Source organism: Tricharina praecox (genome assembly GCF_024521635.1).
Source record: "Tricharina praecox strain CBS 144465 chromosome Unknown BZA05scaffold_13, whole genome shotgun sequence".
Lineage (NCBI taxonomy): Eukaryota > Fungi > Ascomycota > Pezizomycetes > Pezizales > Pyronemataceae > Tricharina > Tricharina praecox.
The window spans coordinates 449,860-477,246 of NW_026250415.1; the positions used below are offsets into that span (position 1 = coordinate 449,860).

Here is a 27,387-nt window from a genome sequence, read left to right on the forward strand (position 1 = left end):
GGGAGGGAGAGGCATCCTCACCTTGCTGATACCCGCCCTAAAGCAAGCGCAAACCAAAAGTCGAGCGGGGGGAGGGGGGCGGGGCGGGAGGGTGGACGGAAGCGAGGGGAATCATCCCCAAGATGGTGGTTTTGAGGGGTACATCCCTCCATAGCCAGCTGAAGTCACTTGCGCATCATGGGGCCTATCGACTTTGGGTATGATGTAGGTTTGTTGGATGGATGGATGGATGGGGAGAGTCCACAGACCGATCACCGATTGTTCAGCCTTTCACCACACACCACCGCATGAACTGGCGGACCAACGACCCCTCCTTCAAACGATAGCGGCAACACGACTCACCGCTTTCGGATAACCAACATTAGAAAATGGGATCCTGGAGTTCGGGGAAAACGGTCTAGATCGTCCTGTCGGTTCGAACCGGGCTGCTCGTCCACAAACAGTCGCCTGGTCTGGCTGGATGGCTGGATGGATGGATGGGTGGCCGATGACCGGACAGGCTGCTCGCACAGACTGTTTTGCGACAACCAACAGTGTTGGCTATCATCGATATTTGTCAAAGGCATCATGGGAAAAGCAGTGTTATCCATACACGCACGAACAACTATTCCATAAAAAAGAACAAGAAGAAAAAGAAAAGCTTGTCTGCGTCTGTTCCACTGGAGGAACGGTTTGGAATTAGAAGTCATCCGATATCCAGCTTCATGCGCCACTGCAATTGGTGATAGCGCCATCATAAGACCTGGTGTCTCAGAGAGTCCGACTTTGTCTGGTTAGCGGGGAAACCTACGTGTACTTTTTCCACCGGGGTTTGCTGGGTCTTTCGAAGTTCCGGCTGGGTTCACCATCCTACCAATTGGATCGACATTCTGGCAAAGTGCTGACTTTGCATCACGAAGTTCTGAGTGCCCCCTCCCGAAGAGGGATCAGCTGGTTCCCGTTCCGAAGTACCGACCGTCGTCCAGCGGAAGACTGCCTACTTGCTCGCTATAGCGACGGAACCGCGGGATTTTCGCAGCCCCACCCATGATCCTCTCTCTGCTTACCTTACCTGCAGCCAGGTTGGTGGTTTCGAAGTTGCTCGTACGGAATAAGTATTACGAAGGAAGTGCATACATTCCTGGGTAAGTATGCCCTCCCCTCCCATGGGCTTGACTTTAATCTACTGCATGAATTCAGTTGGGGAAGGACCTCCGACATCGACGTTGCCGTTTGGAAACCCTCCAGCAGATCATAGCCCCGCATTGTACGGGTTGGTACTCCCTTCCAAAAACCGCTCACACAAGGGGACTGGTATGGCTCATTGCCCCCCCCCCCCCCCTTCCTCCGTTTAACCATTGGCACCGGCACTTTGGGCCTCTCTCTACACATTGGGCTGGTTGAGTCCACTCCGCTGCCTGCATGCAGCGTGCAGAAGTTCTCTTAGAGGCACATAGACACCTGGGGTTCCCGTTGTGGATGCAGCCGTTTGTGCTTGCTTGGTGTTTGATGGATGGATGGATAATGACATGCTGAATGAGAAACAAGGCAGTGGAGGGGTCACAAACCAACCAGCATGGAGATGCATCAACTCCACCTTAGCAGGCTCCACCACCACCACAACTACTCGACGGTAGCTCGCAGGCTTGCATCCATCCCCCTGAGTGACTTAGAACGCCTCCGATCTGGCACACCGCTACTACTATAAGTCAAGTCTTTCGATGATTCGACGGTGCATGTCTGCCGCTCCGATACGGTGGTGGATCACAATTCGTGAAAATCAGCCATGACATTTATGACCGAGGGCCCGTCGGTTTGTCAAGACTCGACTCTAGCATCTGCCTTGCTTTTGCTTGGCCACACTGTACTGTACGTTACATATGTACACATGTAAGAGCCATCGTATCAGGCGGATGAATGAGGCCGAGGGGGTGGGGCGTCGTCGTTGGTGATAGTGATCGATCAGTATGATACGATAGTAGCCACTAAGCATCGATGGGATGATAAAGCCATCTGCATACTACTACCCATCCGCCGCAAGTATTTGGAATTAGACTGGGCGCCCAGTGGCCTATGTACGTCCGCCTTCGAATATCTTGAACGAGGTGGTGGTGGTGGTGGGTGCGCCCACTTTTCAAGTTCTCCGCATCATGCATTGGTATGTCTTGGGGACGACGAGTCCGACGATGGGGCGATGGATGGGTTGGTAGTTAGCTGGCAAGCTGTGGCAGTTGACAAGTACAGTAGTTATTTGTTTCCCGCACACACAGTCAACGCTGCCTGCTGTTCCAGAATCGACATCTGACACCCTTAGCACATGAGGTATGTACCTAGTCGACTCCCCAGTTCTTCTGCGGCTTCCCGTGACATATACGCCGCTCCACCCACACATCCCACACATCCTGCTCGAGCATCTACCGTGAGACAGGCTGTTCCTAGACGATGCTGCATTCCCTCCCCCCTCGCTCCTCCGCTTCCTTCTCATCCTCCTCATACCATTCGGTGAGTGCATGACCGACCGCCCCCTGGGCCCTCCTCCTCCAAGCTCGAGCAACCGCACTATAGCAAACAAAGGCTTTCGGTTGGCTGGAACATGAAGGAAGTGTAGTTGCAGAATTCAGTTGATCTGCAAACCATCGTGTCTTCCGGTCGGTTCATAGGCAGGTCGTAATGGGAAGAGCAGGGCGGAACAGGATCCGGCCCTTCCAGGCGGGAAGCAGTTGCAGTTAGTGGCAGTGGCAGTAGCAATGGTGGCAGGCAGGCATGGCAGTAGGGCTTCCAAGTTCCTTCACTATTCATCACTCATTGGGTTCGCCCCCTCCACGGAAATGAAGCCAGCGCGAATCCGGCGAATCCGTCGATTCGGCAGGATGGGGTGCGGAGGAAAAATTAATTTTGAGTGCTGATGACCATGGTTTCGATTGGATATGTACGGTAGTTACTCGTCAGTCGTTCCTTCCAGAATATCGTCGTTCAGCCGGTACGGTACCATCGGTACCGACGATGAGGGATGGGATTGGTTGGTTAGCTGGTTGGGGCGGTGATCGCGGGAAGGTGGTACATGCATAAGTTACATACGCATCACGACACACGTCCTCGTCCTCCTCCCTCTCCCCTTAACAAACCATCATCGCCACATCCTGATGATTGCGCTTTGGTCCTTGAGTCGCTCTCCCCGAGAAGACGGCAGATGCAACGTCAGACAGAATGCGGACCGAATAGTTATTTCCGACTGAATCCTTCACAAAAAAGAACCTCCTATCTTTTTGAGATCTCACTTTTTTTTTGCGAACATGTGCGAGCACGAGGCTTGGGTTGCTGGGTTGCTGGGTGCCGGGTGCCAGGTGCCAGTGGCGATCACTCGCTCGTCGTCGTGTGCGCTCCACAAACAAAACGGTGACACCAGAACGACCGCAGTAGAGTTGAGAGTAACTACCGTAGAGTAGCTGGGTTCGGTGACGCCTCTCAGGGAATATTAGCGCCGGACCGTCGACGAGGTCGCTCGCGTCGCCTCGTTAGCTGGTTTAAGCACTCACCCGGCCCCCCGCTCGCGCATAATTTCCCACGCCAAGTACATACCAGACCTAGAGTATCTAGGCAGGCAACGAAAGTGTGGAAACTCTGCTCTGCTCTGGAGTTCGCTCTGCTCCACACACGTACATTACGCGGCCGGGGGGCGGGGCTGAACCGAACCGAACACACCCACAGCCCGCCCGCCGGGTTTCCGTGCGTATGGGGTAGGTATGGTACGGTATGGATCTTTGCTTACCGGCGCTCGCTGCTACTGCTGCTGCTGCTGGGACCTCCCCCACCCCCCAGTGAGTCCGAGGCAGGCAGGCAGGCCGCAGGCGTGTTACACGAGCCCCGTCCCCCGTCCCCCCACTCGCCATCGTGACGGGAAAAAAAAACTCGGCCGGCTGCTGCTGGTCGACACGCGGTGCGAGCGTGCGTACGTGTGAGCGGAGGCGAAAGAATGGCCCATGGGGCGACGTCCACCCCGACCCCGGCCGACGCGCACGGGCGCGCGCGGGCGCGGCGATAATGATGTGAATGCAGGTAGTGTAGGTCGATCGCTACTAGAGTATGTACACTACAAACCTTGTACATACTCATGTACCTTGGTAGGTAGGTAGCTGTCGAGTAAGAGGCAGTGATGTGATGCGACCCTGATGCGATGCGTCTCGCCCACGGCGTGGGTTTAGGGCTGTTCAGTGTCGACGACGCCGCGCCGAACAGATACGAACGATCGATCGTTCCTTGCCGTCGTGCCGTCATTTCACGGGATATCACTCGTTGATGTCCGTCGCCGAGATGGATGTTGCGTACTCTATCAGTGTGCCGTGTGAGAAGACCGTATGCGACGGTAAATTGGTGTTCTCTCGCTCTTGGAGTGCCCTATGCTGGTTCGCCGTGGTCGATAGTGGTAAGGCTGTATGTAGAATAAATCGATGTTCCAGGCTCTCTCGGGAGTGCCCTCGCCGGCCATCCCACATATGTACAACTAAAACAATAAACTCCCGAATTGTATGATCTCCTGTGTGTTCCCGAACGAAGGTCGAACGGCAGCATTTGTTGTGCTTGTGGGGGTGCTGAAAGTACCTACACCATTCGACGACACAAGGGGTTAGCTACCGGGAACCTAAGCCTCATCGGCGTGGGTGCCGTCGAAGCCGCGACCTTGCCGGATGGGGACTGTTCGAGGCGGTGGTAAAGTCCGTTAAATGGCCAGACTTTCGGAGGTCATGTGGTTGAGTATAGTATGTAGTGCCCTCTCCGTGGACCATTGCGGCCCGTTCTTCAGTGTGGTCACGCACCAGGTAGTTAGAGTATAGCTGAGGTATGTAACAAGGGTTGTTTCCCTCGCTAGGTATTAGAGCTCCGATGGTCTTGAAGTCGAACTTGATGGGTGATTTCCTACCGACGTTTTCGCCGGTTCCGAGGAGCGCAGTTTGGAAGGACTGTGGGACGTCAACACCCTACCTACATATCATCCCGTGCGATAGCTCCTTCTGGTACATACCGCTCCTTCTGAAAGGACTACCGGTTATTGTGCCGGTTTAGCCCCATTGCAAGGCCAGTTAAGGGCCGGGCCGTACTTCTCGAAGTAGTTCTGAATGCACCTGCCGCTGGATAGTGGCGGTTTGAGCGGGCTGGCCTACATACGGCATGGAAAGAAGAGAGTATCAGCAGCGAGAAGTATTCCCCCCATTTCAGGTGGTATGTACACAGCGGTAATGTCCATATTTGAAAACCAAACTCCTTGAGAAGGGAATACCTATGCCGCCGAAGGCTGGGATAGTGAAAGTGAAGTGGTATGGCGATTTGTTAGGTGTTGTATATTGGGAGGATGGATATTTTTGTTAGTATGTAACACTTTAGTTGTACATACTGACGATAGAACTTGACAGATAGACGATACATGCAGCATCTTCAACTGGGAATACACGGTATCACTCGGTGGCATGGATGCGCCAGAATATCTTCGTTCTGCCACGCTTTATTTTTTTCAAATGCACAGATTTAACGCGCGAGGTTCACGGTGAAGCTTCTCATCAGACATACCTTTAGACAGCTAGGTGGAACTCCGGCGCCGAAACAGGTTAAATTTGTGAAGTTTCTCGGTTAGGCCACTGTAGGTTCTCACCAGCTTGTCGTGGCTGTAATTGTTGTCACAGCCCAGGGAGTGAAGTATAGAACCCAAAACCTCCGTCCGGCCAAGAGTGAAAGTCTTTGGCGGAGCTGTTTTGCTGCTGGAGCCTGGCATGCGTTAATCACGGAAGCGCACTCGTGATGCTGTATTAATCTGTGGCTGCGCAGTGTGGCTTTCACAGTTGCACTCTGTTGTGATGACGTCATAGCTTAGCGCGTTTTTAGTCTAGTTATCAGGCCGCAAAGATTGACAGCCGACTTGTCACTCCAAATCACCTCACGCGCCTCTCAACGCCACAGGGCCGCCCCTCCCACCGCGATTCACATTGAAGCCTATTCATAAGCTTGTGTTTGTGTTTCGCTGTCGTACTGCACCACTATCCTCCCTTCTTCCACGCTTCTTATGCGGGTACTCGTTTCCGCATGAGAAATCACTCTCTGTGCTTCCCCCGGGCGTATGCCACTACGGGTTTGGCTTTCCTACATGGCCGGCGGCCGTGCTTTCCAGGTGGTAGTGCCATCTCTGCGCTGCCGCGTACTCGGCAACTAAGTGGTCATAATAAAAAGGCACAAACACCAGACGACCCAGTATGGTTCCTTCTGGCAGATGCACATATCGGCGTCAAGACGATGCCGCGTCTCAATACATTTTTTAGCAAGCATTTCTTTCCAGAGTTCGAGGCACAGCGGCCATCGCAAGTCCTGTTTCTGGGCGATACGTTCAATATCCGTGGAGCTACGGATCCGGCTCATCACCGGTTTTTTACTGATGTGTTGTTCCAGATCACCACGGCGAAGTGGGCACCGCTGGTTCATCTTTTGGTCGGGAATCAGTGAGTCTTTTCGTTCCGATTTCTGCTCTTGTTCTAGGTGAGTAAGTTGAGTGCTGACCAAGGGATTGCTAGTGATATGAAAAACCGCTTCAATCGACAAGACAACTCGGTGTACCCCTTCAGTCTCGCCTCAGGCAAGGTGAACGTGTACTCCGAAACCACATCAAACACATTTGATAATGTCAAGACGGTGTTCATACCCTACCACATCGATGACAAGACTGTGCGGGAATACATTTCCTCTACGTCCTCATCCGATACAGTGGCGTTCTACCACGGCCCGGTGAACGGCGCCGTTATGAACAGTCACAAGCTGTGCGAAGACGCAGAGGTATCTCCCGGTCACCTGAAGAAGTACAAACATGTCTTCCTGGGCCATTTCCACACGCACGGCCCGGTCGGTGGGGAGAAGTCGAGAGTCGTGTACGTGGGCTCTCCGATCCAGTCGAACATGGGCGATGCGGGGGACACAGCCCGTGGATTCATCAGCTATCGTCCACGTGCGAACTCCTGGGTCCTGCATCGGAACCCGCATGCCGAGTATTTCGTAAAGATACCGTGGAAGGGACTTGCAAATGTCGATGAAGGTCAGGTTGCGGGGAAAAAGGTACAGCTATCAGTTAAGGACGATATTCCGGCCAGTGAAATCGGCAAGGCACGAGATGCTTTGTACCAACTCGGTGCGGAAATGGTGGAGGTATGGTACAAGAAGGCACCAGTACCTAAGGCGGAGTCACAAGAGGTCCTTCCAGACGATGTTGCCATCAACCCCGAAGCAGTAGCGCTTACGGATACTGTTCATGATCTGGTCAACTCCTTCATGGATGCTCGGGCCGATGCAGGGGTCGAAGTCGACGAGGTACGAGAGGCCGAGCGGAAGGCCTTCTTCCTCGACTTCATCAAACCATATCAGCAACATTCAGCCCATGCACAGGAGGGAGCAAAAGGTGGTGTTTTTCAGGGCGACTTGGAATCCATAGAGATGTACAACTTCCGTGGGCTCAAAAATACGACCTCATTCCACCTCGATAGCATGCCTCCCTCCGAGGTGTTTTTGGTTTCTGGTGCGAATGGGTCTGGAAAGTCAACGCTCATCGACTCCATAGGTAATTCCAGTTCCGGACCCGGTATCAATGATAGGGATTAACGGGCTGCAGTGTGGTGTCTATTCGGCGAATTCGTGGCCACCCGAATTCCAGTGGAGGAGATTTCTTACAACAACGCCTCCGAATGCTACGTGCGACTACGTTTCCGCAACGGTTACACCTTCGAGCGGTCACGGCGCGGAGGAGGGAAAATCAAGAAGGTGACATTCAAGATCTTTGGGCCGGATGGAGAGCTACAGGAACATGGACACGACGCTACAACGAGTACTAAATACCTGGTTGACAACATCCTGCATATGGATCTATCCATGTTCAAGCAGACTGTAGTGATCGGTGATAATGCGGAGTATTTCGTGCGTGCAGCGGGAGACAAGGGGAGGACCGAGTGTTTGGATGCGATGTTTGGGCTGGATTTCTTGAGAGATATTAGAGATGAGTTGACGGAGATGTCGAAGGTATTTGCCCTTCTCGCTGGGAATACGGACGACTGCTGATTTGTTGCCCGAAATAATAGGAATTGACGCGTGAAGTGGCGGAAGCTAAAGCCACCAGCAGGGAGGTATCTCTGCAACTCGTTGAAAACCAACGGCAGTGGGACTCCCGGCAGCGCGAGATGTCTGACGAAGCCACTCGGGCAGAGACCCTAGAACGAGAAAAAACCATCCTGGCCGTAAAGCTCGAACACCTCCGTCCTCAAAGGCTTCAACTCGACGAGGTCATTGCCCAGAAGCGAGCATTGCTTGACGTCGTTGATAGCGAAAAACACCATATACTTGCCATCATTGAGGGATTCTCCAACAGGAATCGGAAATATCGGGCGGCGGCGAAGGAACATGAACAGGTGCGCAAGAATCGGGATGAGTTTCTACGGAAGCAGCATGCGGATGAGAGAAAGGCGCAGGAGGCAGCGCGGAAGGCACAGGAGGCGGAGATGAGAGATGCGCAGCGGCCAGTGCGGATCTTACTCTCACTCGTTAAGAGCTTGTGGACGAGCTTAAGGGACATGCTCGGACTGCCGCCAGCTGTTGTCGAAGAAGGTAACCTACCCCAGCTGCTGGATCCATTGACTGAAGGTTAACATCGCTCCCAGAGAATTTACCAAAGACGCACAACCAGCAACCCTCCCCTCCATTCTACGACCAACATCTCCACGAGTACATCAATAAAAAGATAGAAGCCGTCGATAGTATCACCTCCACTCACCAGCGCCATCTCCAGCAGGTCCTATCCCGCTCAACTACCATGACCCAAGACCTCAAAGTCCCTCTCTCACGCGCCCAACAACTAGACCAGGAGCTCTCATCCATAGAAAGGCGCATCTCCTCCTCCTCAGGCCAGCTCCGTCTCATCGCCTCCCAGAAAGTTGGACACCTCCGTAAAATTGCCGCATTTTCAGCCCGGGACATCCAGCTGCAAGAACAGCTGTCCTCATCCAATAGAGGGCTAGAAGTGAAAGAGCACCGTCTCGACCTAGCCACATTCTGGAAGACGCAGCTGGCAGATACCGAGCGCAGCAAGGGCGGCTTCCTCACGCACTGTCGCAGCGGGTACGTTTCGCACATCAATTTATTGATCCCATCGATTCTCTCGCGGCTATGCTCGGACAACGAGCAGCTTCTCTCGACCGAACAGCTTCTCTCATTCGTGCTCACGGCAGATTTCAAACTCCTACCCTCGTCAGACGCACTCTCACTCGCCCGTCGCAGCCGCGGCCAGCTGACGAGAACGTATCTTGCACTGTTTCTGGCCATGTTTGTCACCGCGAGAGCGAGGATGCCGTTTAGACCGAACTTTATGTTTATGGATGAGATCATCGATGCGCTGGATGAAGCGGGCATGGATGGGCTCCGCGCGTGGCTGGCGGAGTATCTGAGACAAGAGGGAGGGAGGGCCTTCTTGTTGACACATAGAGAGGTCCCTGGTGGGAGGAGTATTGAGGTTGTTAAGGAGGCTGCCGGAGGGACTGTGTATAAGTTGAAAGATTAGTGAGAGGCTATTCTATCGAAAACACTGTGTTTTACTGTGTGGATAGGTGAATGTTTGTCAAGCTATTTACACTACTGCTCATTTCCTAGCGTCATAAAGTCAAACGAACAGTCGGAAAATAACCTAGAAGACCCCGGCCTGCCAGGCCAGCAATCCATATCCTCAATCCCGCAGATACGTGAAGAATATCGATGACCGACTAAAGTCGAGTGACACATCTTATCGATGAGCGCGTCGCGAAATATTATGCTTCATGCAACCTAAATCCGGTAATTTGCTTCATCTCCCTGGAATACATCATGCATCCTCTATATCCTACAAGATTGTATTATTTCGCCAGAGCCACGTTCCATGCGTGTGCTTTGACCTGCTTGCTCTATTCGACGGTTGAATACGGTAATATGGCTACCAATCATATCACAGCTCGGATGGTCTAGTGGTATGATTCTCGCTTAGGGTCACTCCCTAAGTACAGGAAACTGATTGCGAGAGGTCCCCGGTTCAAATCCGGGTTCGAGCCGTAACTTTTGTTCATGTCTTGACAGACATGACGGTCTTTTTTGTGGTTCTACCTAGAGCTGTTTGGTTTTCCTACTCGCGATTCAAGCCAATAATCAGGATTGACATTCGTTTGGAGGGGACCTTTACGGTTACAACGACAGCCGCCTGGGGGCACCTGTTGAGTAATCTTCGTTGGAGAGTAGCAGCCAGACGCAACAATTATCGGGTTCAGTGTTTTCGGCATGGGATAGATGATCTACCCATGAGACTCAAGATAGAACATTTGTAGGATATTGGCTGCGAAAAACTTTAGAAATCACCGCGCTAGGTCTAGTTTTTTCCCCATCATTATTCGCATATCCGGGCTGAAGCCAACTGATTTCAAGTTTCAACGCGTTGTTTCCGTTGCATATCGAGTGATAACTATGAACGAATCACACGGCTTATGTAACCAATGGCGGGATCCCGCTCCCTCGGTGTCTAAGCGGGGTTTCTCGGGAAGGTGCCTACCCCGCATCCGCACACACCCCCGCGAAAAGGATTGTAAATTTTCGTTTGCATATTAAAACAAAGCTCCCGCTTCTAGCACTTGTAACTGCATCGGTTGGTAACTCAATTCGTTTCAACAGAGGGTAGAAAGGCGCAATTGAGTTGGCGCAGGTTTGAGGTTGGTGTTTCGTATGGTAGACTTCTTTACCCAAGCTTAAGCGGGAGCGGCCGACCGGGTGGACGGATTGACTGAGAATGGTGACATCACATGAATCTCGATGATACCCCCAGGCCGGCCTGAAGGAACGAGTGTTTGCGGAGAGGATGCAAAAGATAGGAACGTTAACCCGCATCCCCAGCCAAATGCGTCGGTATGAATTGTTTTTCTGACACATCACGCAACACACCGTGATCGCCTCATTATTTGAGCGGAAGGGGCAAGCCGGGGGAGGGCACGTTGGCTTGGCGTGGAGTGAAAGATCTTCACTATCCCCAACACCGTCTCTTTAAGCCCTGCATCTTTTCTATCCTCCTCAAACCTCCTCTCCCCACAAATCACCAACCACAAAATGTTCTCCGCAAGATCAATCCTTAACACCGCTCAGAGGCGCGCCTTCTCTGTTTCTGCTCAGCAGGTACGTAATGGTTAGGTGGATGGATGTTGTCTCTCTCTACTTGCTGGCTTGGGGTCTGTGCTAACAACTTCGACCCCCATAGAACTTCAAGGTTACCGTCCTTGGTGCCGCTGGCGGTATCGGACAGCCTCTGTCCCTTCTGATGAAGACGAACAAGCTTGTCACTGACCTTGCTCTCTACGATATCCGTGGTGCTCCCGGTATGCAATTCCTCTTGCCGTTATTTGTTGTGCTCGAACAGCGGCGCTGACATGGAATCAAGGTGTTGCTGCCGATATCTCCCACATCAACACCAAGAGCAGTGTCAATGGATACGCTCCTTCCCCCGAGGGTCTGAAGTCGGCCTTGTCGGGTGCTGAAGTCGTCCTCATCCCCGCCGGTGTCCCCCGCAAGCCCGGCATGAGCCGTGACGATCTGTTCAACACCAACGCCTCGATCGTCCGTGACTTGGCCAAGGCGGCCGCCGACTTCGCCCCCAAGGCCAAGATCCTCATCATCTCCAACCCCGTGAACTCGACCGTCCCGATCACCGCCGAGGTCTTCAAGTCCAAGGGTGTCTACGACCCCAAGAGGCTCTTCGGTGTCACCACCCTCGACATCGTCCGTGCTTCGCGCTTCATCTCTGAGATCAAGTCGACCGACCCCGCCAACGAGGCCGTCACCGTTATCGGTGGTCACTCCGGCGTCACCATCGTCCCCCTCCTGTCCCAGTCCAACCACTCCGAGATCTCGGGCGAGGCCCGTGACAAGCTTGTCAACCGCATCCAGTTCGGTGGTGATGAGGTCGTCCAGGCCAAGGAAGGTGCTGGATCTGCCGTATGATATCCCCATCTCCATACTGCGGATGATGAGATACTGACGATACCACTCTAGACCCTCTCCATGGCTTACGCCGGTGCTCGCATGGCCGACTCCATTCTCCGCGCCGCCAACGGTGAGAAGAACGTCGTGGAGTGCACTTTCGTTGAGTCTCCCCTTTACAAGGACCAGGGCATCGACTTCTTCTCGTCGAAGGTCACTCTCGGCCCCGAGGGTGTCGCCAAGATCCACGAGGTCGGAAAGGTCAACGAGTACGAGCAGGGTCTCCTCGATGCCTGCATCGCCGACTTGGCGAAGAACATCACCAAGGGCCAGAAGTTCGTCAAGGAGAACCCTTAAATCAATTGAATAGGGCTGGAGCATGCGTGTATTTTTAATTGGTCATCGGAGTTTAGAAACAAAATGTCTGCTTGGTCATGATCAAATGTCAATGATGGTTCCAGTGTTACTACTACCTAAGCGTTTCGTCTCTGTTCTGTAATGTGGGTCATTGAGGGGTGAGTTGTAGGGTTATGTGCTTATCAGAAGTCTCTTCTCCCATCGTCGTTGAAATCTTGGCGCGTGATGATCTACGCAATTGCACTCGTGACTCCAGGGATTTGTTATGTAGGGCAATGCCATCACCCTAGAGCGCCGCAGCAGACGCGATCTTCCCGTCCATCCACCGCGCCGCATAAGCAGCTCCCACGTCGCTCATCTAATTCGTTGATCGGCTTGCCTAGACATTACCGTCTGTGCTCAGCTCCAGCTTCAAACCCTAGATCACTACCGACCTGTCAGAGTGGTACTGCGCCCTGGCTAAAAGAAACAGTATTTAATCGTGGCTTTGCGGGCGAAACTCTTCATGTAACCTCGCGGGCATCCTGACCACCCCCCAACCCTCGCCCTCAATCCGATGCTGCTGCAGCGAAAGCATGAACGACGAAGAATTCTTTTCCGATGATGCGACCCTCGACGCCCTTGACGAAGACCAACTACGCGCTCTGGAGGAGGAGGCGGTGAGGAGCACTCAGCAGTCAGAACAGCATTTCGCGCACAACGACGATCACTATGTTCACCCTCCGCAGTACCACTACCAGAATCCGTCACAACATCTGGGCGTCCGTACCACCGCGTTTAAACCCCCAAGGCAACAGAATGTGCAACAAAGACAACAACAACAGCAAAACAATTACCAGAGACCTCCGTCGAGCTATGTTCCATACTCGCAGCTGCAGCGCGGCGCTGCCACCACCACCACCGCCTCGAATCATCTCAAGCCCCACCAGCGACCATTCGTCCCTCCCCAACGCGGTGGCTACAGCTACATCGAAGAGCCGACGCTACCCGCCTACGTTTCCAACACCGCGACGGCGAAGCACCAGGTTCCAGTCACTGTCGACGAGGTTTCGTCCGACTACGGGGACATTGAAGGGCTCGGGGAGTCGGCCGAGCTGTGGGAGGAGACGGCGCCTACCGCACTGAATGCGCACCATGAAGTCCAGGAGTATCCGGTCATTGGCGGAGGCGCGGATGTGTACCAGCCCGCAGAGGGTGTGCAGGATTGGATCGAGCAGCAGGAGGAGCTGGGACAGATTGTGGAAGATGTGGTTATGGCTAATAGCCAGCACGATACTACTGGGGCGACCACCAATGATGTCTACGCACAGCAGCAGCAGCAGCAACTGCAGGTGGATGTGGACGTTTACAAGGTGCAGATAGCGCAGGTATGTTGTTTCTGTCCGAGTCCACGTGTGGTCTTCGGTGTTGGCTAATGACGTATGCAGCTCGAGAGACAAGCGGAGCAGATGAGACAACAGCTTCAGCAAGTCCAGCAGGCAAAAGTCGGCGAAGTTGCAATCGTACGAAACAAGCTCGAACAGACCAGCCGTGAACACGAGCGGAAACTGGCATCTGTACAGAAAGTGCACGCCGAAGACGAGCAGAAAAAGCTGTCGGAAATCGAAGCGTTAAAGGCAGAAAGAGACCGGCTACTCACGGAAGGGTTATTCCGACAGAAAGAACTGGATGAACTCGTCAGGAAGGAAAAGGTGGCCCGGAAGAAACAGGAACTGGCGGCCTTTACACAGATACCCAAGAGTCAAGAGGTGACCATGGTCGACATTGACGCATCCCGGAATCGTACCTCGACACCAAAGAAGAATAAGAGCTATGCACATAGGGATGGGTTCGAAGATGATGATATGTTTACAGCCCCAAGTCCGTCCAGACGAGCCATGAAGATGGGGACTCCAATAAAGTCAGGTCTCAAACGGAAACGCTCCGTCAATGGCAGCCCTCTGCCTCAACTACCGCTCAGTCAATCTCGTAGCAGCATGATGATGCAGGTTGACAGGATTCCCATGGTGGACGATAAGGTGTTAGAGAGACTTTTCTCCCACGATGATCGGTTGGAGGTCAGTTACATCATTGTCAGTGTTGTGCGGGTTCTAACATGTTCCTCAGTTCTTCGAGGCGATAATACTACATAGATGTTCCATCACGCAGGAGCGGATCTTTGACGCATTGATGAGATACTCGTTCCCGTCGACGCCAAAGATGACAATCTCCTCATACTTTCTGGACAAACTCACCACATTGCGTGCATCGGCAGAAAAGCAGGCGTTTTCGGTTGGCGTTTCTCGGGTTTTGCTTGGCATTTGGGCTCGGTGTCTGGAAGAAAAGTTTGTGGGTTCGAACCGCTCCATGTCGTGCGGTATATGGTTTCTAACGAATGGTAACAATAGTTTGGCCCGTTGTCCATGGTGGTGGAATTGTTTCGGTTTGGGATTCTTTGGACTCAGGGTAGTCATTGCTTCGAGGTGATGGACGAGGCACTGGCCATCTTGCAAGAAACGGTGGACATCAATGCGGCCCCGATGGCGATGACACGCGAGTACGTACTGAAGGACGGAGTGCCGACCATCGCTTGTCTCAAGATCATGGAAGACATTGCGCTGACGACTCTCGGAGATGAGGCGCACGTGAGAAGGTATGCCCCTTTTGGTTCTGCCTGGTAGAAGGTTCCGTTTGCTGAGTACAGGCCCCTCCAGATTCTGGAAGCAGATCCGCGTCGATTTCCCCATCATGTGTCTGCACCCCACACAGCCGTTGGACGTTATCCGCCGCATGGCCAGCGTCCTCTGCACATCGGTCGTGAGCGATTCCTTCGGCCCGATCACGAGCGCGCAGCGCAAGAACGAAGCTTTCCTGCTCGAAGCCGCCACGAAACCACTCGAGATGGTGCCGAGGCAGCCGTCGAAAGATAAGAAATACACCCCGGTACAGGTTTTGGAACTGCGGCAGACGCTGGTGCAGTTCCTGGGCAGTGTCTGTAGCATCGAACTAGGAATGCTGGCATTGGCGAAGCACGAGCGTGCTGTGCTGCGCCTGGCGCTCAGGATCGGGGAGGAGGTGGATCAGTGCTACGAATGGAGGCTGGGGGAGGGGATCAGGTGTGTCTGCTTTGTTCATTTCTTCTCTGATAGATAGAGCCCACTGATACTAACAATTTTCACAGAATCGATTTCATCAACTTTGCTGTCCGCCTCCTCCACGGCATAATCACTAGCCATCCCGAAGAAGCCAACGGGAAACTGGCCACGAACCATAAACATCTCGTGTCGATGGTGCGATTGGCCTTTAGCGAAGGGATTGCCCAGGAAGCGGGGTTGGAAAGCGATGCTGTCGATTGTGCGTTCGCCCTGTTGGAGAATATGGTTACGCCCGATGAGGCACTGGCGCTGGAGAGGATGTTTAATACGTGATGTCGTTTCTTCTTGCTGTTTCGTTCGTAGGGGAGCTGGTCAGGCAAGCGCTAGGATAGCATAAATGTCTGATGTAGAGTACTGTAGACCATATTTAGCCACAGAGTGGCTGTCGCCGCGAAGTAGCACGATGCGACGATTAATCCTGCACGATCTCTTCACAAGCCATGACTCGCTGCACGACGTTAGTAGCTTAGTTATCACTCGATATGACCCAACAAGGTGTAGCGTTGAAGATTACCTGGCCGAGCATATATCCAGCCTCATCGCAACGTCGGGTCTTGTCTTGTCCTTTTCCTCCCACCCCGCTGCATGCCTGTCCGGCACATCACACAATCGCGATGTTGGGATTCCGTCCTCCACGATTGAGCACTGGGACGTTGGGATATTGCGGAGTCCGGCCGTCGTCCTCGTCTGCTGCGCGAACGGAAGATACTAGCATCTGGTGGGGTTTCGGTTGGCTACGGTGCGGGAAGAGGGGGGGGGGGCGATCGGAGGTGAAGAAAGCAGGCAGGCGGGGCGGGGGCGGTCCCAAATGTCGGTCAGCCAACCGACCGACGGGCCAGATCTTTCGTGATGGCTCGGCGAGGTTCCCGTAATGACCACGACCACGCTGGCACCACGTTGCTCTTCCCTTCTCTTCCCACATCGGCCCCGGATCTTCGTCTCCGTCTCCGACTCTCGGGGGAGGGGGGATCAAGCGATGGCGACGGCGACGGCGGAACCAACGGTTTATATATGTAGTGTACGTACTACGTATTGACCCTGCATGGGTTTAGTAGTAGTATCATAGGACCACGTTCGCCATCGCCATCGGCGGGATGGGATGGGATGGGATAGTTCCTATGGGGCGGGATCCAGACCGTGCGCCAGCCCGGTCGGCGGGGTAACGCGGGGGGCTGGGAAACGCAAACTTTTTTCTCTCTCTGAAGAGAGAGAAAGCCCTCTCCGTCTCGGTGTTAGTGCTCGCTCGTGGCCGGGGATCGGTGGCTACCGCATCGGACATTTGAGGAGAGACGGTTTGCGTTTCTTGGTCGTGGCGCTGCGCTGAGGCTGAGGCTGGGGTTGAAGTTGTAGGATTCCATAGCCTATGGCCGCCTTGTGTCTGCCGTGCACGACGACGTATGTGGAGTATTTAGAGTACGATGTGTGTCCCTACCTCTGGCCCGGCTCCACTGCGACGTGCCCACGGTGACGTGCCCACTGCCCAGTCGGCAAGCATCATCAAGTCATCTGTCCATGTTATCTGTCCAATCCGACCGACCGACCTAGCGGGTAGTTATAGAATTGGTAGTTATAGTAGAGTACTTTCCGACCAATGCTTCAATGCTTTAAATGACGGCATTCCGCTGCTCGGTGCTCGCTGGCAACTGGAGCGCTCCAACCCATATCATAGGTACTCTAGAGTACCTACATGAGGACAGCGGAAAGATGAATCCTCTGACCTCGTTCGGTGTCCACGTGGATTGCGCCGGCCGCCAGTCATATGTACATGAGTACGGTAGATAGGATGAGGTATGTACTCTACTCAAGTTAGAGTACTCTACTCGAGTAGTGTGTGCGGCGTACGGCGGGTCAGAATCCAGAATCCAGAATCCAGAATCCAGAATCCAGATTCAAGATATGCGATATGAGTGGGCATCAAGCGATAATTATAACAGAATCATAATAATGTGTCTCATCCCACCTCTCCGGATTCGTGGATGTGTGGATGAGTGGATGCTGCAGATCCCGTCAGCTGGCTTTTGTGTTTGCAGGTTCCAGTTTGCAGTTTGCAGGTTTTTTCTTTTGTTTCTTTCTTTTCTTTGGGATTGCTAGGGATTGCTATGAGGGAATGGGATTGGGATTGGGAATGGGACGGGGGTGGAAAGCTCGGCAATCATCAATGGCATGTGGGTATCATAGTAGTATTTCCGGCGCTGACTGATCTCTTTATAGTAGAGTGACAGAGTCTACATATCCGGGAAGTTCACGAGTTCACATGTAGACCATCATACCATCATACCAGTAGAGTACTTAAAGCAAGCAAGCAACTATTCCCGGAATACATAGACCTGTTATTTCTGGACGATATATACTCTACATACCTCTTAACATACGTAGATTAGGTACGTAGAGCAGGTATATAGGTTACAGGTAGGTAGCAGGTACTCAAGACTCTAGACTCTGGAGTAGAGTACAGCCGGTCCTCTACTCTAGCAAGTATTATACGCGAGATTGAGGGGCGGACTGGTGGCGGATGGTAAGGGATTCGCGCCCGGCCGACGCGGCGCGGCGGCATTTACGGGTTGCACGGGTTAATCATCATAACTTACATATCATTGGGGAGTGGAGAGTGGATAGCCGGGAATACCTAGAGTAGAATACGTGAGCGTCGCCGTCTCGTCGCCGTCTCGTCTTGTTGTCTCGTCGTCTCGAACAAAGACCGGCCGGAGACGCAATGTACATACCGGTACCGGTAGTAAGTAGAGTATATATGATAGTACCCACGGCCCAGTCGCCTTTAGGCTTTTACACGACATTCGGCGTTCGCGGCGGCGGCGGCGGGGGCCAGAACACACCTCAACACACACCTGCTGAGTTCTCGGGGAAGAGGTGCTGTGGCTTTTACTTGCTTTCATCATGATTACTTGCCTGCCTGCCTGCCTGCCCGCCTGCCTGCCTGCCTGCCCGCCCGCCTGCCTGCCTGCCCGCCTGCCTGCCTGCCTGCTTGCTTGCTTGATTTCTGCACTGCACATTCCAGTGTCTAGTGTCCAGTGTCCATCCACAGCGCTGAGTGCACACCTATACTAACCCGGCTGCGGTGTGAGGCCCATGAGACCCACTAACTGCTGTATGCTACTGACATGCATTGGCGCTGGGCTTTGCTGGGCTGGGCTCAGTGGGCTCAGTGGGCTGGGGTGCGATGAGATGGGGGGTAAATACGGTACTAGTACTAGTAGGAGTGGTGGACACTGGAGCGAAAGAGGAGTGAGATGTAGCCACGAGTATCAATATAGGTACCGTACATACGCTGAGATGGCCTGCTGGACTGGTGACTGGGGAGTCGGGACTGTGGATATGGCGCAGCTAGAGCAGGTAGATACAGGTACAGCTTACGGAAGGAAGGAAGGAAGGAAGTATCTATGGAAGGAAGTATCTACATAAGGAAGGGAAGGAACGGAAAGGAAAGGCCTTGAAGGCTGTGTGTATTTGCATATATATACCCAAGTACTTGAGTGGTACAAGATTACACAACATGCTCCGGAACGAAACGTATGTATTTAAGGACTTATCTCCCCCGCCCTTTCTTAGCCCGCCAGCGCGCGCGTGCCTCGGCGATGAAGAGCCGCATTCGAGACAAACAGAAGACGGACGGGAGAAGAGACCTATCGCATTTCCCCGCGTCGTTGGCGGCGGTGCTGGTGGACGCTCCGGAACGGCTGTGGGTTCAATTGGGATAACCGGGGGTGTTCCGTATTTTCGTTCCGATCTCGAAATAGGTGAATCCATAAATCGTAAATCACGACAATCGACTGGCTGTGGTGACTCGTGGGCTGCATACTAGTACCACTCTAGATCCATCGGGGCATCGGGCTCATCCCTGTCGGTGCCGGATCACGTGAGGCGGTGTTCGGTGTCGCGCGTTGCACCCGATGAGCGCGTCGTACTTTAGAGGGAAAAAAAAAACCACCGAACCGAACTGGGGGAGGGGAGAAAAAAAGATTCGTTGTCGAATGCTGCGAACGCTGCGAGGGGGCGACGGTGACCACTGACGAATGTGCGATGCGATGGAGATGCAGCTTTCCTTTGTCTGCTCACTTACTTACTTCTTACTTACTACCCCCATTCCCCCTTCCGCGCTTCCCGGAACGAAGATTGCACTGTTCGTTCGCTCGTTCGCTGAGCGCAAAGGTGTAATTCGTGTCAGGCTGTCCTGTCCGGTCCTGTCGTGGCTGGCCTGGCACTGGAGATTGGGATCTGACCAGACCATGGCGGTGGCGGTTACCCGAGCCTCTTTTCCGGAGAGAGACAGAGAGCGAGCGGAGCGCGCCTGGATGTTTTATCCCGCTGCCGCCTCGTTTCCCTGTTTCCCCCTCTGTTTGTTCGTTCGACTGGCCGACTCCCGCTGTTCCGAGGGGACGGACGAAGCGACGAGTCTCGAGGTGTTGGATCGATGGATCGCTGGATTGAGGGGTTGTGCGATTGTTTGATTGCTCGATTGATCGATTGACTGATCGTTTATGCCATCTGCTCTATCTCTGCTCTACTCTGCTTTCTCTACGCCCGCGTTCACCGACGCAGCCACACTGCCGCCTACATGTCCTCAGGGCGTGCAGAGAGCAGAAAGACCCACTGCCGGGACAGGCATCACTCCTGTTAACTAGCCGTTTGCCCTGCCGGCGAAGCAAGCAAGCAGAGTAAAAGTAGCAGAGTCGAGCAGAGCAGCAGAGCAAAGCAAGCAAGCCCCCTCCCCCCAACCTCCCTCCACGTTAGTTAGCTTCGTGGAACCGGCGCCCTTCGTGCTTTCGTGCTTTCGTGCTTTCGTGCTGTGTGCGTGCGTGCGTGCTGAGCGGTGTGTGGTGCTCGCCTTTCTTTTCTCGACCCTTCGCTCTGCTCCTCCGTCCACTCATCGCTCGTCCTTGCGTCAGAATTGCTACTGCTATACCCATTCTACAGTAGCGGTGTTGTTTCTTCCGCTTCAACGAATCCGTCCTCCGCTTCGTGTCGTCGTCGTCGTCGCTTTCTCTCCTCTCGTGTGTTTGACCACCACTCCCTCCCCCCGTATGCGTGAAATCGACAAGGCCTGCCTGAACATCGGTGTTTTCTTGTCACCTTCCCGCAACTTGCACATTATCCATACTGCCACTACACTACTGACTCTACATCCTACCTCGCCCTCGGACATTCCTCAGACACCACCGCCTTCCTGTCTGTCGTCTGTCTGTCTGTCTGTCTGACCGTCTGACCCTCTGCAAGCCTGTGCCTCCCCCCCCTCCCCTCGACCCCCCCGGAAGCGCGACAACACCCCCCCATCGATCTTCGCCCTCCTCTTCCCTTCTCCTCTGCTGCTGCTGCTGCTCCTCCCATTCCTCGATTTCCTCTTGCCGCACCGCACCGTCAACTACTTTACACGTGTGCCACCAACGAAACCACTTTACACGCTTTCTCTCTCCCTCCCTCCCTCTCCCTCTCTCTCATCTGTCGCTTCCGTTTCGTGCCTAACCCACTCCACCCCCTCCCCTCCCCAACCTCCCAGCCCTCGTTCACACCCGTCGATAGCGAAGGGGGAACAAAGTACTTTACCCGAAACCAACCACACTACCACTACCACTACCATTACCACCAAAACCACCACCAACTCCTCGACCACCACTACAACCCCCCCAACCTCAACGCGAACTTAACACTCATCCTCTTCCTCCCTGCGAACAACAACAACATCTCCAAACATTTCGGCAAAATTAATTTTTCGTCTTTTTCAAAAAAAAGACAGTGATCCTTCCGAGATGTTGGACTCATCGTCGCCAAATATCCACCACAACAATGTGGCGGGTATAAAACGGTTGCTTCCAGCATTCGAGCCCACAGAGTCTCCGCCACGTTTCAAACGACAGAAACCTCGTGCCGAAGCCATCACTGATGAGAATCGATACCCGACGCCCGTGCCGTCATCCTCAGTCGGGGTCATCCCTTCATCCCCTCCGCTGGCTCCGACACAGATTGCACCAGTAGAACATCAACAACAACAACAGCTGCAGCAGCAGGAACAACCACAGCAACAACCACAACTGGCTCCTCGGAGACCAAACCTCAGACGCACGCAGTCGACAGTATCGGAACGTGCGCCATTGTCTGCAGTGCCGTCCATCACCCTCCCCGAGAACGGTCAGCCAATATTACTCGGCCGATCGAGTAATTCCTCGCACTATAGGCTCTCGGCTAACAGGCTCATCTCGCGGGTCCACATCAAGGCCGTTTACCACGCTGTTACGACAACATCGAAACCAAAGATTGTGATCGAGTGTCTGGGATGGAACGGAACAAAAGTTCATTGTCAGGGCCGCGCCTGGGAGCTTCTGAAGGACGATATCTTCGTCTCCGAGACGGAGCATGAGGAGATCATGCTTGACGTCCATGACTCCAGGGTAGTGCTGGCTTGGCCCATCGTTACCCGTGCCTCGTCGTCGTTCTCCTCGACTAGTACTACCACCGCCACCGGTGGCCCGCCGACTGCTGGCGCACCCGCCAATAGGGTTATCAGGAGTCCGTCTCCGGAATGGGAGGGCAACGACGAGAATGCTATCCCTTGGGAGGGTGCTCAGCGTATCAGTGCCAGGGCAAAGTTGACTCCCGTCTCGCCCACGCCGAGACGTAATGTTGGCAATTCGTTGAATGCGATTGCTTCCGCATCCATGGCGGAAACTTTCTTGGATATCTACGAGGACGAACCGGAAGAAGAAGGAGAAGAAGAAGAAGGGGAGCAGGATGAACAGGAACAGGAACAGGAACAAGAAGTCGAGGCTGAAGATGAAGATGAAGATGAAGCTCAGATTGAATTGCCGCCGCTGGTCGAAAAGTCGACCTCCAGATTTTCACGTTCCTACTTCAAGGATGTTCCCGAGGCATCGACCGACGTGGTCCATACGGATGAGATTGCCCAGAGCTTCGATTGCGAGCCAATGCTTCCTCCCATGTCTCTCTTCTCCACCAGAGATCCCCTCCGACACAGGCCCAGGACGCCACCATTGCTCACTCGCCGTGCCAGGGACACATCTGTGACGCTGCCCCCGTCCAGTGTTGAGCGTCGTCGAAGTGCATCGACCTCGCCCTCCAAGTACGTGACATTGCAGAACCACCTCACCAACCAGCTTGCCTTTTCTCGCGTCAACACCATGCCGCTGTCGGAGCTCTACGCGAACCTCCCCACCGCTCTGGCTGCTACCGTTACCATGGAACGGGTGAAGGAGATGCTCTTGGGAGCCGAGTGCATCGGTGAGATCAAGAGGAGCGGAAAGGACGCGGCCGGAAAGCCGCTCGAGAACCAGTACTACTACATCCTGGAACAGGATAAGGACGATGGCAGGAAGTCTGCGGTCGGTGGAAAGGCCCGCATGAGGAATTGCAGGAAAGAACACAAGGTTTGCTTGTCCCCCCTTTTTCACACGATGGATAGAAACGAGGACATCGGCTGATTACATGGCGCTCGGCAGCAATACTACTGGAAAAAACCAAAGAAGATCTCGTACTAGGACCACTGGATCCCTAATGGTTTCTCTAACGGTCTCATGGTGCGCTGATGGTTTTGATGGATGGATGGATGATGATGGGTAAAAAAAATATAGGAGGATGCTCCTTTTTTACTTTCGCATTGCCTTACCCATATGCTTTTGTTTTTTTGCTTTGCTATGCTTGGTGCTTCGATTTTTAGCGCTTCTTTCGATTTCTGGGCTACCAACCTCCTGTTCACTGGAGGTGGGGTTGGATTTGCAAAGTTTGCCTGGCTCTTTTTTTCTTCTTTTCTTTTCTTTTCTTTCTTCTTTTCTCAACGAATTGTTTTTTACTCTACCTACGTCTTTTGTTGTCTGCTTCCGTTCTAGTACGGCCGCGTCTTCTGGCTTGTGTTTCCCTTCTTCTTTGACAGAATTAACGATATGCAAAGTGGCCCCCGTCGTCGTCGTTTTCACTTTCTAGTTTTGTTTTCGTTTTCTTGTGCGGTGTGCGGGGTTTCCTTGCGATGATGATGATGCGTGTGTTGCGTGCAAGTTTGTTTTCTTTCTTTTTTTCTTCTTCTTTTCTTCTTGACTTTTCTGGTTTTTTTTTGGTCGGTCTAGGGCTGTTCGCTGTTCGCTGGGTCTAGGGGTTTGGGTGGTGGGTTTGGGTTCGGGAGTTAGGGGGCTTTGGAGGAGATAGGGAGGGAGGGAGATGGGAAAGAGAGGGAGGAATTGGATGGGAATTGGATGGGATGGAGGAGTAGAGGAGGAGGGGATGGAGGGAGGATAGCTACATATCCTGACGTCGACGGAATGGGTGACGTCAGTGGGATGTTTGGATATGTTTGGGCCGGGTGGGTGGGTGGATAGGTGGACGATGGATGGATCATGGGGGATGGGGGGATATAAATTTACCTCGTAAGAAGTGGGTCCGTTGGTTTACGGGTTCGGGGTAGAGGATGGTATTCCGACGTTGGGGGGTCGAAGGGGGGATTTTCTGTTGCTGTGATGGACATGGGCGGCGATGGGTGGGCGATGGGCGGCGGGTTGCATTTTCCTTACAAACGGCTGTCTGTACATTTCATGGTTTTGGGGGAAATAGGGAAAGAAAGAGGGAAAGAAAGAAAGAGGGAAATATACGAATGAGCATTGGGCACGGAATCGATTCTCTCTCTCTCTCTCTCTCTCTCTCTCTGACTGGATGTGATGGTGTTGCGTTTGGATGGGTCGGCTAGGTTAACTGGAAATGACGTGCAGATTAAAATTTGACGCGAGAAACACGCGACAAATACGCGAGAAATACGCGTGGTCGCGTGAGTGCGCGTTTTTTTCTTTGCTTTTTGCTTTTTTCGTTTAGCTGTTGTTGTGTTCCGATCTGTGGACGTGGACGTGGGCGCGTAGAGTCCTGGAGGGGATGGAGTGTTTGTGTTGTTGTACCACCACTTGCTTTGGTACTCCACTTATCTGTTTGTGTGTCTCTCTCTGTGTGTGTGGATGGTGGGGTGCAAGCTGCAGCTGGAATTGGCTGGTTGCTGGGCAGTGGGGAGATTACCGGTATCGCCGCCGCCGCCACCGCCGTAGCAGCAGCAGCAGCAGCAGCAGCAGCTTGGTTGGCTGGTTGATGCAGCTTGGTTTATTGGTTGATGCAAAACCTCTGCGTGGGCTTCATTCGTGGGTTTCATTCGTTCATTCGTTCGTTCGTGGGATGGGATGTGCCCCCTACCTCCCCTACAGCCCCGGGGAAAGGATGATGGTGATTCGTGAGTGGTCGAGTCCCGTTGGATTTAGCCTTCAGCCTTCAGCCTTCAGCCTTCAGCCTTCAGCCTTCAAGTCTCAGGGACATGAGATTGCGTGAGAATGCGTGATGCGCAAGTTCCAAGCGCGCGCTCTGTCAACGGATGGGGGAAGCCGGCTTTAGGTACTATAGTCTATCGTATGGTTCGACGTCTATGCTTATACATAGATCACACACCATCGGAATAGATACATCGTCGGAATACCAGTACTATAGAGTACATTATCCATTTCATACATACCGTTCATCTCCTCCCATTCACTCCCTCCGCTCCTCTCCCCTCCCCTCCCCTTCAGTTCACCTCCTCCCCTCCGACATCTACCCAAGGCGAAAACACGCTCCAACGATCGTTACAGGCCCTATATAAACACAACCCAGAAAAAGAAAAAAGAAAACTCCAATATACATTAGGCACAGTACCGTGTTGTGTAGTACTAGTGGTGAGTGGGTGGGAGAACTGCGTGCAGCCTCACCCGTCTACATTATCATCCCCTATCATCCCCTATCATCCCCCTATCATCAAAACCCAGACCGCGTCTACTTCTTCATCCTGCCCAGCACCTTTCCGACCGCCTTCCTTATAACGCTGCCGCCCGCCTCAACATCCTTCTTCGAGTGTCCAACGGTAACACTCGCCATCAGCATCGGCGGACCCTCCCAGCCAAACCTCCTACCGGGCGCAAAATCCGTCGCACTGGAGTCCTTAACCTTCTTAACTCTTGAGATCATGACGCCGGAGCCCATGCACTCATCGACGATATCGACGAGGACACGCTCCTCGATATCCGCGCCCTTCTGCTCAAAGATATCATTTTTCAGGTAGAATAGACACCTCGGATTCTCGGGGGCCGAGCTGATGAGTATATGTTCACAGCGCTCGAGCTGCTGTCTGAACAGCCGCATTTTCTCGCGGAGGTCCGTGATCAGCTCTGGGTTCGACTCGAGGAGCTTGACGGACTCGGCCGCGGCGACAGAGAGCATTGCCGGCAGCGCGGCGGAGAACACGTAGGCGGACGACGAGATGCGCTGGTGCTCGACGACCTCGAGCGTGCCTGCGCAGAACCCGCCGCCCGCGCATAGCGCGTGCGATAGCGAGCCGATCAGCATCTCGACGTGCGTCGTGTCGATGTTTTGGTGCTCCGTGGCGCCGCGCCCGGTGCGCCCAAGAACGCCAAAGCTGTGCGTTTCGTCTAGGATCAGACGGTACTTGAAACGGTTCTTGAGCTCGATGATCTTGGCGAGGTCTGGCATGTCGCCCGTGTTTTCGAAGAGGCCTTCGGTCACGATGAAGCGCCGCGTGAGTGGCTTGCGTTTTTGCTCCTTGGCCACTTGCGTCAGGACGCGCTCGAGGTCTTCCATGTCGTTGTGGTTGAACCAGCGGACGGTGGAACGGGAGACCTAGAGAGGTTAGTCGTACGTAATGCGGCGGGATTTCGGAAAAGTTACCTGGAGACCCTTCTGGATCGAAAAGTTGACGGCGCGGTCGGCAATGATGATGTCTCCACGCTTCGAGAAAGCCGGGATGACGGACGAGATGGTGGAGAACGCCTGGGCATAGACGATACACGCCTCGACGCCGAGGAACCGTGCGATCTCCTTCTCCGTGTCCATGTGCACATCCTGAGTACCGTAGAAGTTTGGGGGCCCGCAAGCACCGACACCGTAGCTGCGAAGAACCTGCACTCCGCGTTCCTTGATGAGCTCGTTCGCCACCAGGTTGTAGTAGTTGGTTGAAGCCAGGTTGGTCACGGACTTGCCGTTCGCCAGCTTCACCCGGGGACCAGTGGGTCCGGCAATGATGGGACGGCGCTCCTCCTCAAAGACTTCGAGCTCGGTGGAAGGTGCGACGAGGGGCTCCGGTGACCACTCTTCGACTAATTCGTCAATCTCCTATCGTGCCCAAGGCCGTGATTAGTTCCGGAAACGAAGCTTCGTGACGCGGGAGTGGATCGCTTGCAACAAACCTCTTCGGTCAGGTCCATTGACTTCTGTTTCGTAGAGTACCGTGGAGCGAGGAGGTATCGCACGGCGAAGAGGAAGAGACATAGTTCGACAACGGAGCGGATAGGGTCGTTCTGGTAGGAATTTTGGACGTAGCGGAGCAGGATCGAGGAACCGGGGACTCGCCGAAATTTCGTAGATACTTCGTCGATGGTGCTGTTGAGGAGCACGAGGGCGTGTTGTAAATCCATGATCGCGGCACGTCGTGGTGGTGGTGGTTGTGGTTGTGGTGGCCGAGAGTGTGTGCTGTTAAGCTGCGGCGCTGAAAGTTGTGGTGTGATGGGATCTCGAAAAGGAGAAATACTCGGAATCGTGGCCTTCACGTGATGCCGGGGTCCGGAGTTCGGGTCAATTCCAAAGCATCATTTATCACTCGTCCTCGGGTCCACGAAGACTGCTGATTTTTACGCCGCTGGCATAAATCCGTAAGATCAAAAGCATGAGTTATATCGGATGGCATTATTCGAGTCAGGTTGTCGTATTATCAATAGAAACCCATGTCAGTAGAAATAAGGTATTGGTCGGTCGTCATGTATGTGATCTTCAATGGCCAAGGGAGTGGCCGTATTGGGCGGCCGGCAGTTCACGGTTTACTCGTACTCGGGCACCATATTGTAAGAACAACCATTAGTTTACTAGACCACTACCACTCGAC

The 27,387-nt window shown here is 53.6% G+C and overlaps 7 protein-coding genes and 1 non-coding gene across 8 annotated transcripts; 6 read left to right on the forward strand and 2 right to left on the reverse strand.

Annotated features, from left to right (window-relative positions):
* Positions 1 to 2,250: 2,250 nt before the first annotated feature.
* On the reverse strand, positions 2,251 to 3,047 carry BZA05DRAFT_399198 (uncharacterized protein). Its single transcript, XM_051483779.1, has one exon. It carries the CDS (start codon positions 2,776 to 2,778, stop codon positions 2,539 to 2,541), a length of 240 nt encoding a protein of 79 aa, XP_051339129.1. The 5' UTR covers positions 2,779 to 3,047; the 3' UTR covers positions 2,251 to 2,538.
* Positions 3,048 to 5,893: 2,846 nt separating this feature from the next.
* BZA05DRAFT_399199 (P-loop containing nucleoside triphosphate hydrolase protein) lies at positions 5,894 to 9,691 on the forward strand. The gene is made up of 6 exons (XM_051483780.1): positions 5,894 to 6,136; positions 6,196 to 6,461; positions 6,534 to 7,567; positions 7,619 to 8,022; positions 8,082 to 8,604; positions 8,658 to 9,691. Exons 1-6 carry the CDS (start codon positions 6,086 to 6,088, stop codon positions 9,551 to 9,553), a joined length of 3,174 nt encoding a protein of 1,057 aa, XP_051339130.1. The 5' UTR covers positions 5,894 to 6,085; the 3' UTR covers positions 9,554 to 9,691.
* A 284-nt stretch (positions 9,692 to 9,975) lies between these two features.
* Positions 9,976 to 10,073, forward strand: BZA05DRAFT_t191. Its single transcript has one exon. It is a non-coding gene; the product is annotated as a tRNA-Pro (tRNA).
* Positions 10,074 to 11,030: 957 nt separating this feature from the next.
* On the forward strand, positions 11,031 to 12,526 carry BZA05DRAFT_353870 (malate dehydrogenase, NAD-dependent). The gene is made up of 4 exons (XM_051481352.1): positions 11,031 to 11,178; positions 11,261 to 11,378; positions 11,441 to 11,994; positions 12,052 to 12,526. The coding sequence occupies exons 1-4, from the start codon at positions 11,113 to 11,115 to the stop codon at positions 12,334 to 12,336; spliced, it is 1,023 nt and encodes a 340-aa protein (XP_051339131.1). The 5' UTR covers positions 11,031 to 11,112; the 3' UTR covers positions 12,337 to 12,526.
* Positions 12,527 to 12,636: 110 nt separating this feature from the next.
* BZA05DRAFT_399202 (uncharacterized protein) lies at positions 12,637 to 16,216 on the forward strand. The gene is made up of 7 exons (XM_051483781.1): positions 12,637 to 13,703; positions 13,764 to 14,393; positions 14,443 to 14,664; positions 14,724 to 14,968; positions 15,030 to 15,431; positions 15,497 to 15,927; positions 15,994 to 16,216. Exons 1-6 carry the CDS (start codon positions 12,912 to 12,914, stop codon positions 15,741 to 15,743), a joined length of 2,538 nt encoding a protein of 845 aa, XP_051339132.1. The 5' UTR covers positions 12,637 to 12,911; the 3' UTR covers positions 15,744 to 15,927; positions 15,994 to 16,216.
* Positions 16,217 to 18,407: 2,191 nt separating this feature from the next.
* BZA05DRAFT_53208 (uncharacterized protein) lies at positions 18,408 to 18,954 on the forward strand. The gene has a single exon (XM_051488404.1). The coding sequence runs from the start codon at positions 18,558 to 18,560 to the stop codon at positions 18,888 to 18,890; it is 333 nt and encodes a 110-aa protein (XP_051339133.1). The 5' UTR covers positions 18,408 to 18,557; the 3' UTR covers positions 18,891 to 18,954.
* A 1,978-nt stretch (positions 18,955 to 20,932) lies between these two features.
* Positions 20,933 to 23,425, forward strand: BZA05DRAFT_53218 (uncharacterized protein). Its single transcript, XM_051488405.1, has 2 exons — positions 20,933 to 22,864; positions 22,937 to 23,425. Exons 1-2 carry the CDS (start codon positions 21,233 to 21,235, stop codon positions 22,973 to 22,975), a joined length of 1,671 nt encoding a protein of 556 aa, XP_051339134.1. The 5' UTR covers positions 20,933 to 21,232; the 3' UTR covers positions 22,976 to 23,425.
* A 1,429-nt stretch (positions 23,426 to 24,854) lies between these two features.
* On the reverse strand, positions 24,855 to 27,001 carry BZA05DRAFT_430321 (pyridoxal phosphate-dependent transferase). The gene is made up of 3 exons (XM_051486154.1): positions 26,696 to 27,001; positions 26,178 to 26,621; positions 24,855 to 26,129 (listed from the first exon to the last, which is right to left on the reverse strand). The coding sequence occupies exons 1-3, from the start codon at positions 26,921 to 26,923 to the stop codon at positions 25,269 to 25,271; spliced, it is 1,533 nt and encodes a 510-aa protein (XP_051339135.1). The 5' UTR covers positions 26,924 to 27,001; the 3' UTR covers positions 24,855 to 25,268.
* Positions 27,002 to 27,387: the final 386 nt, after the last annotated feature.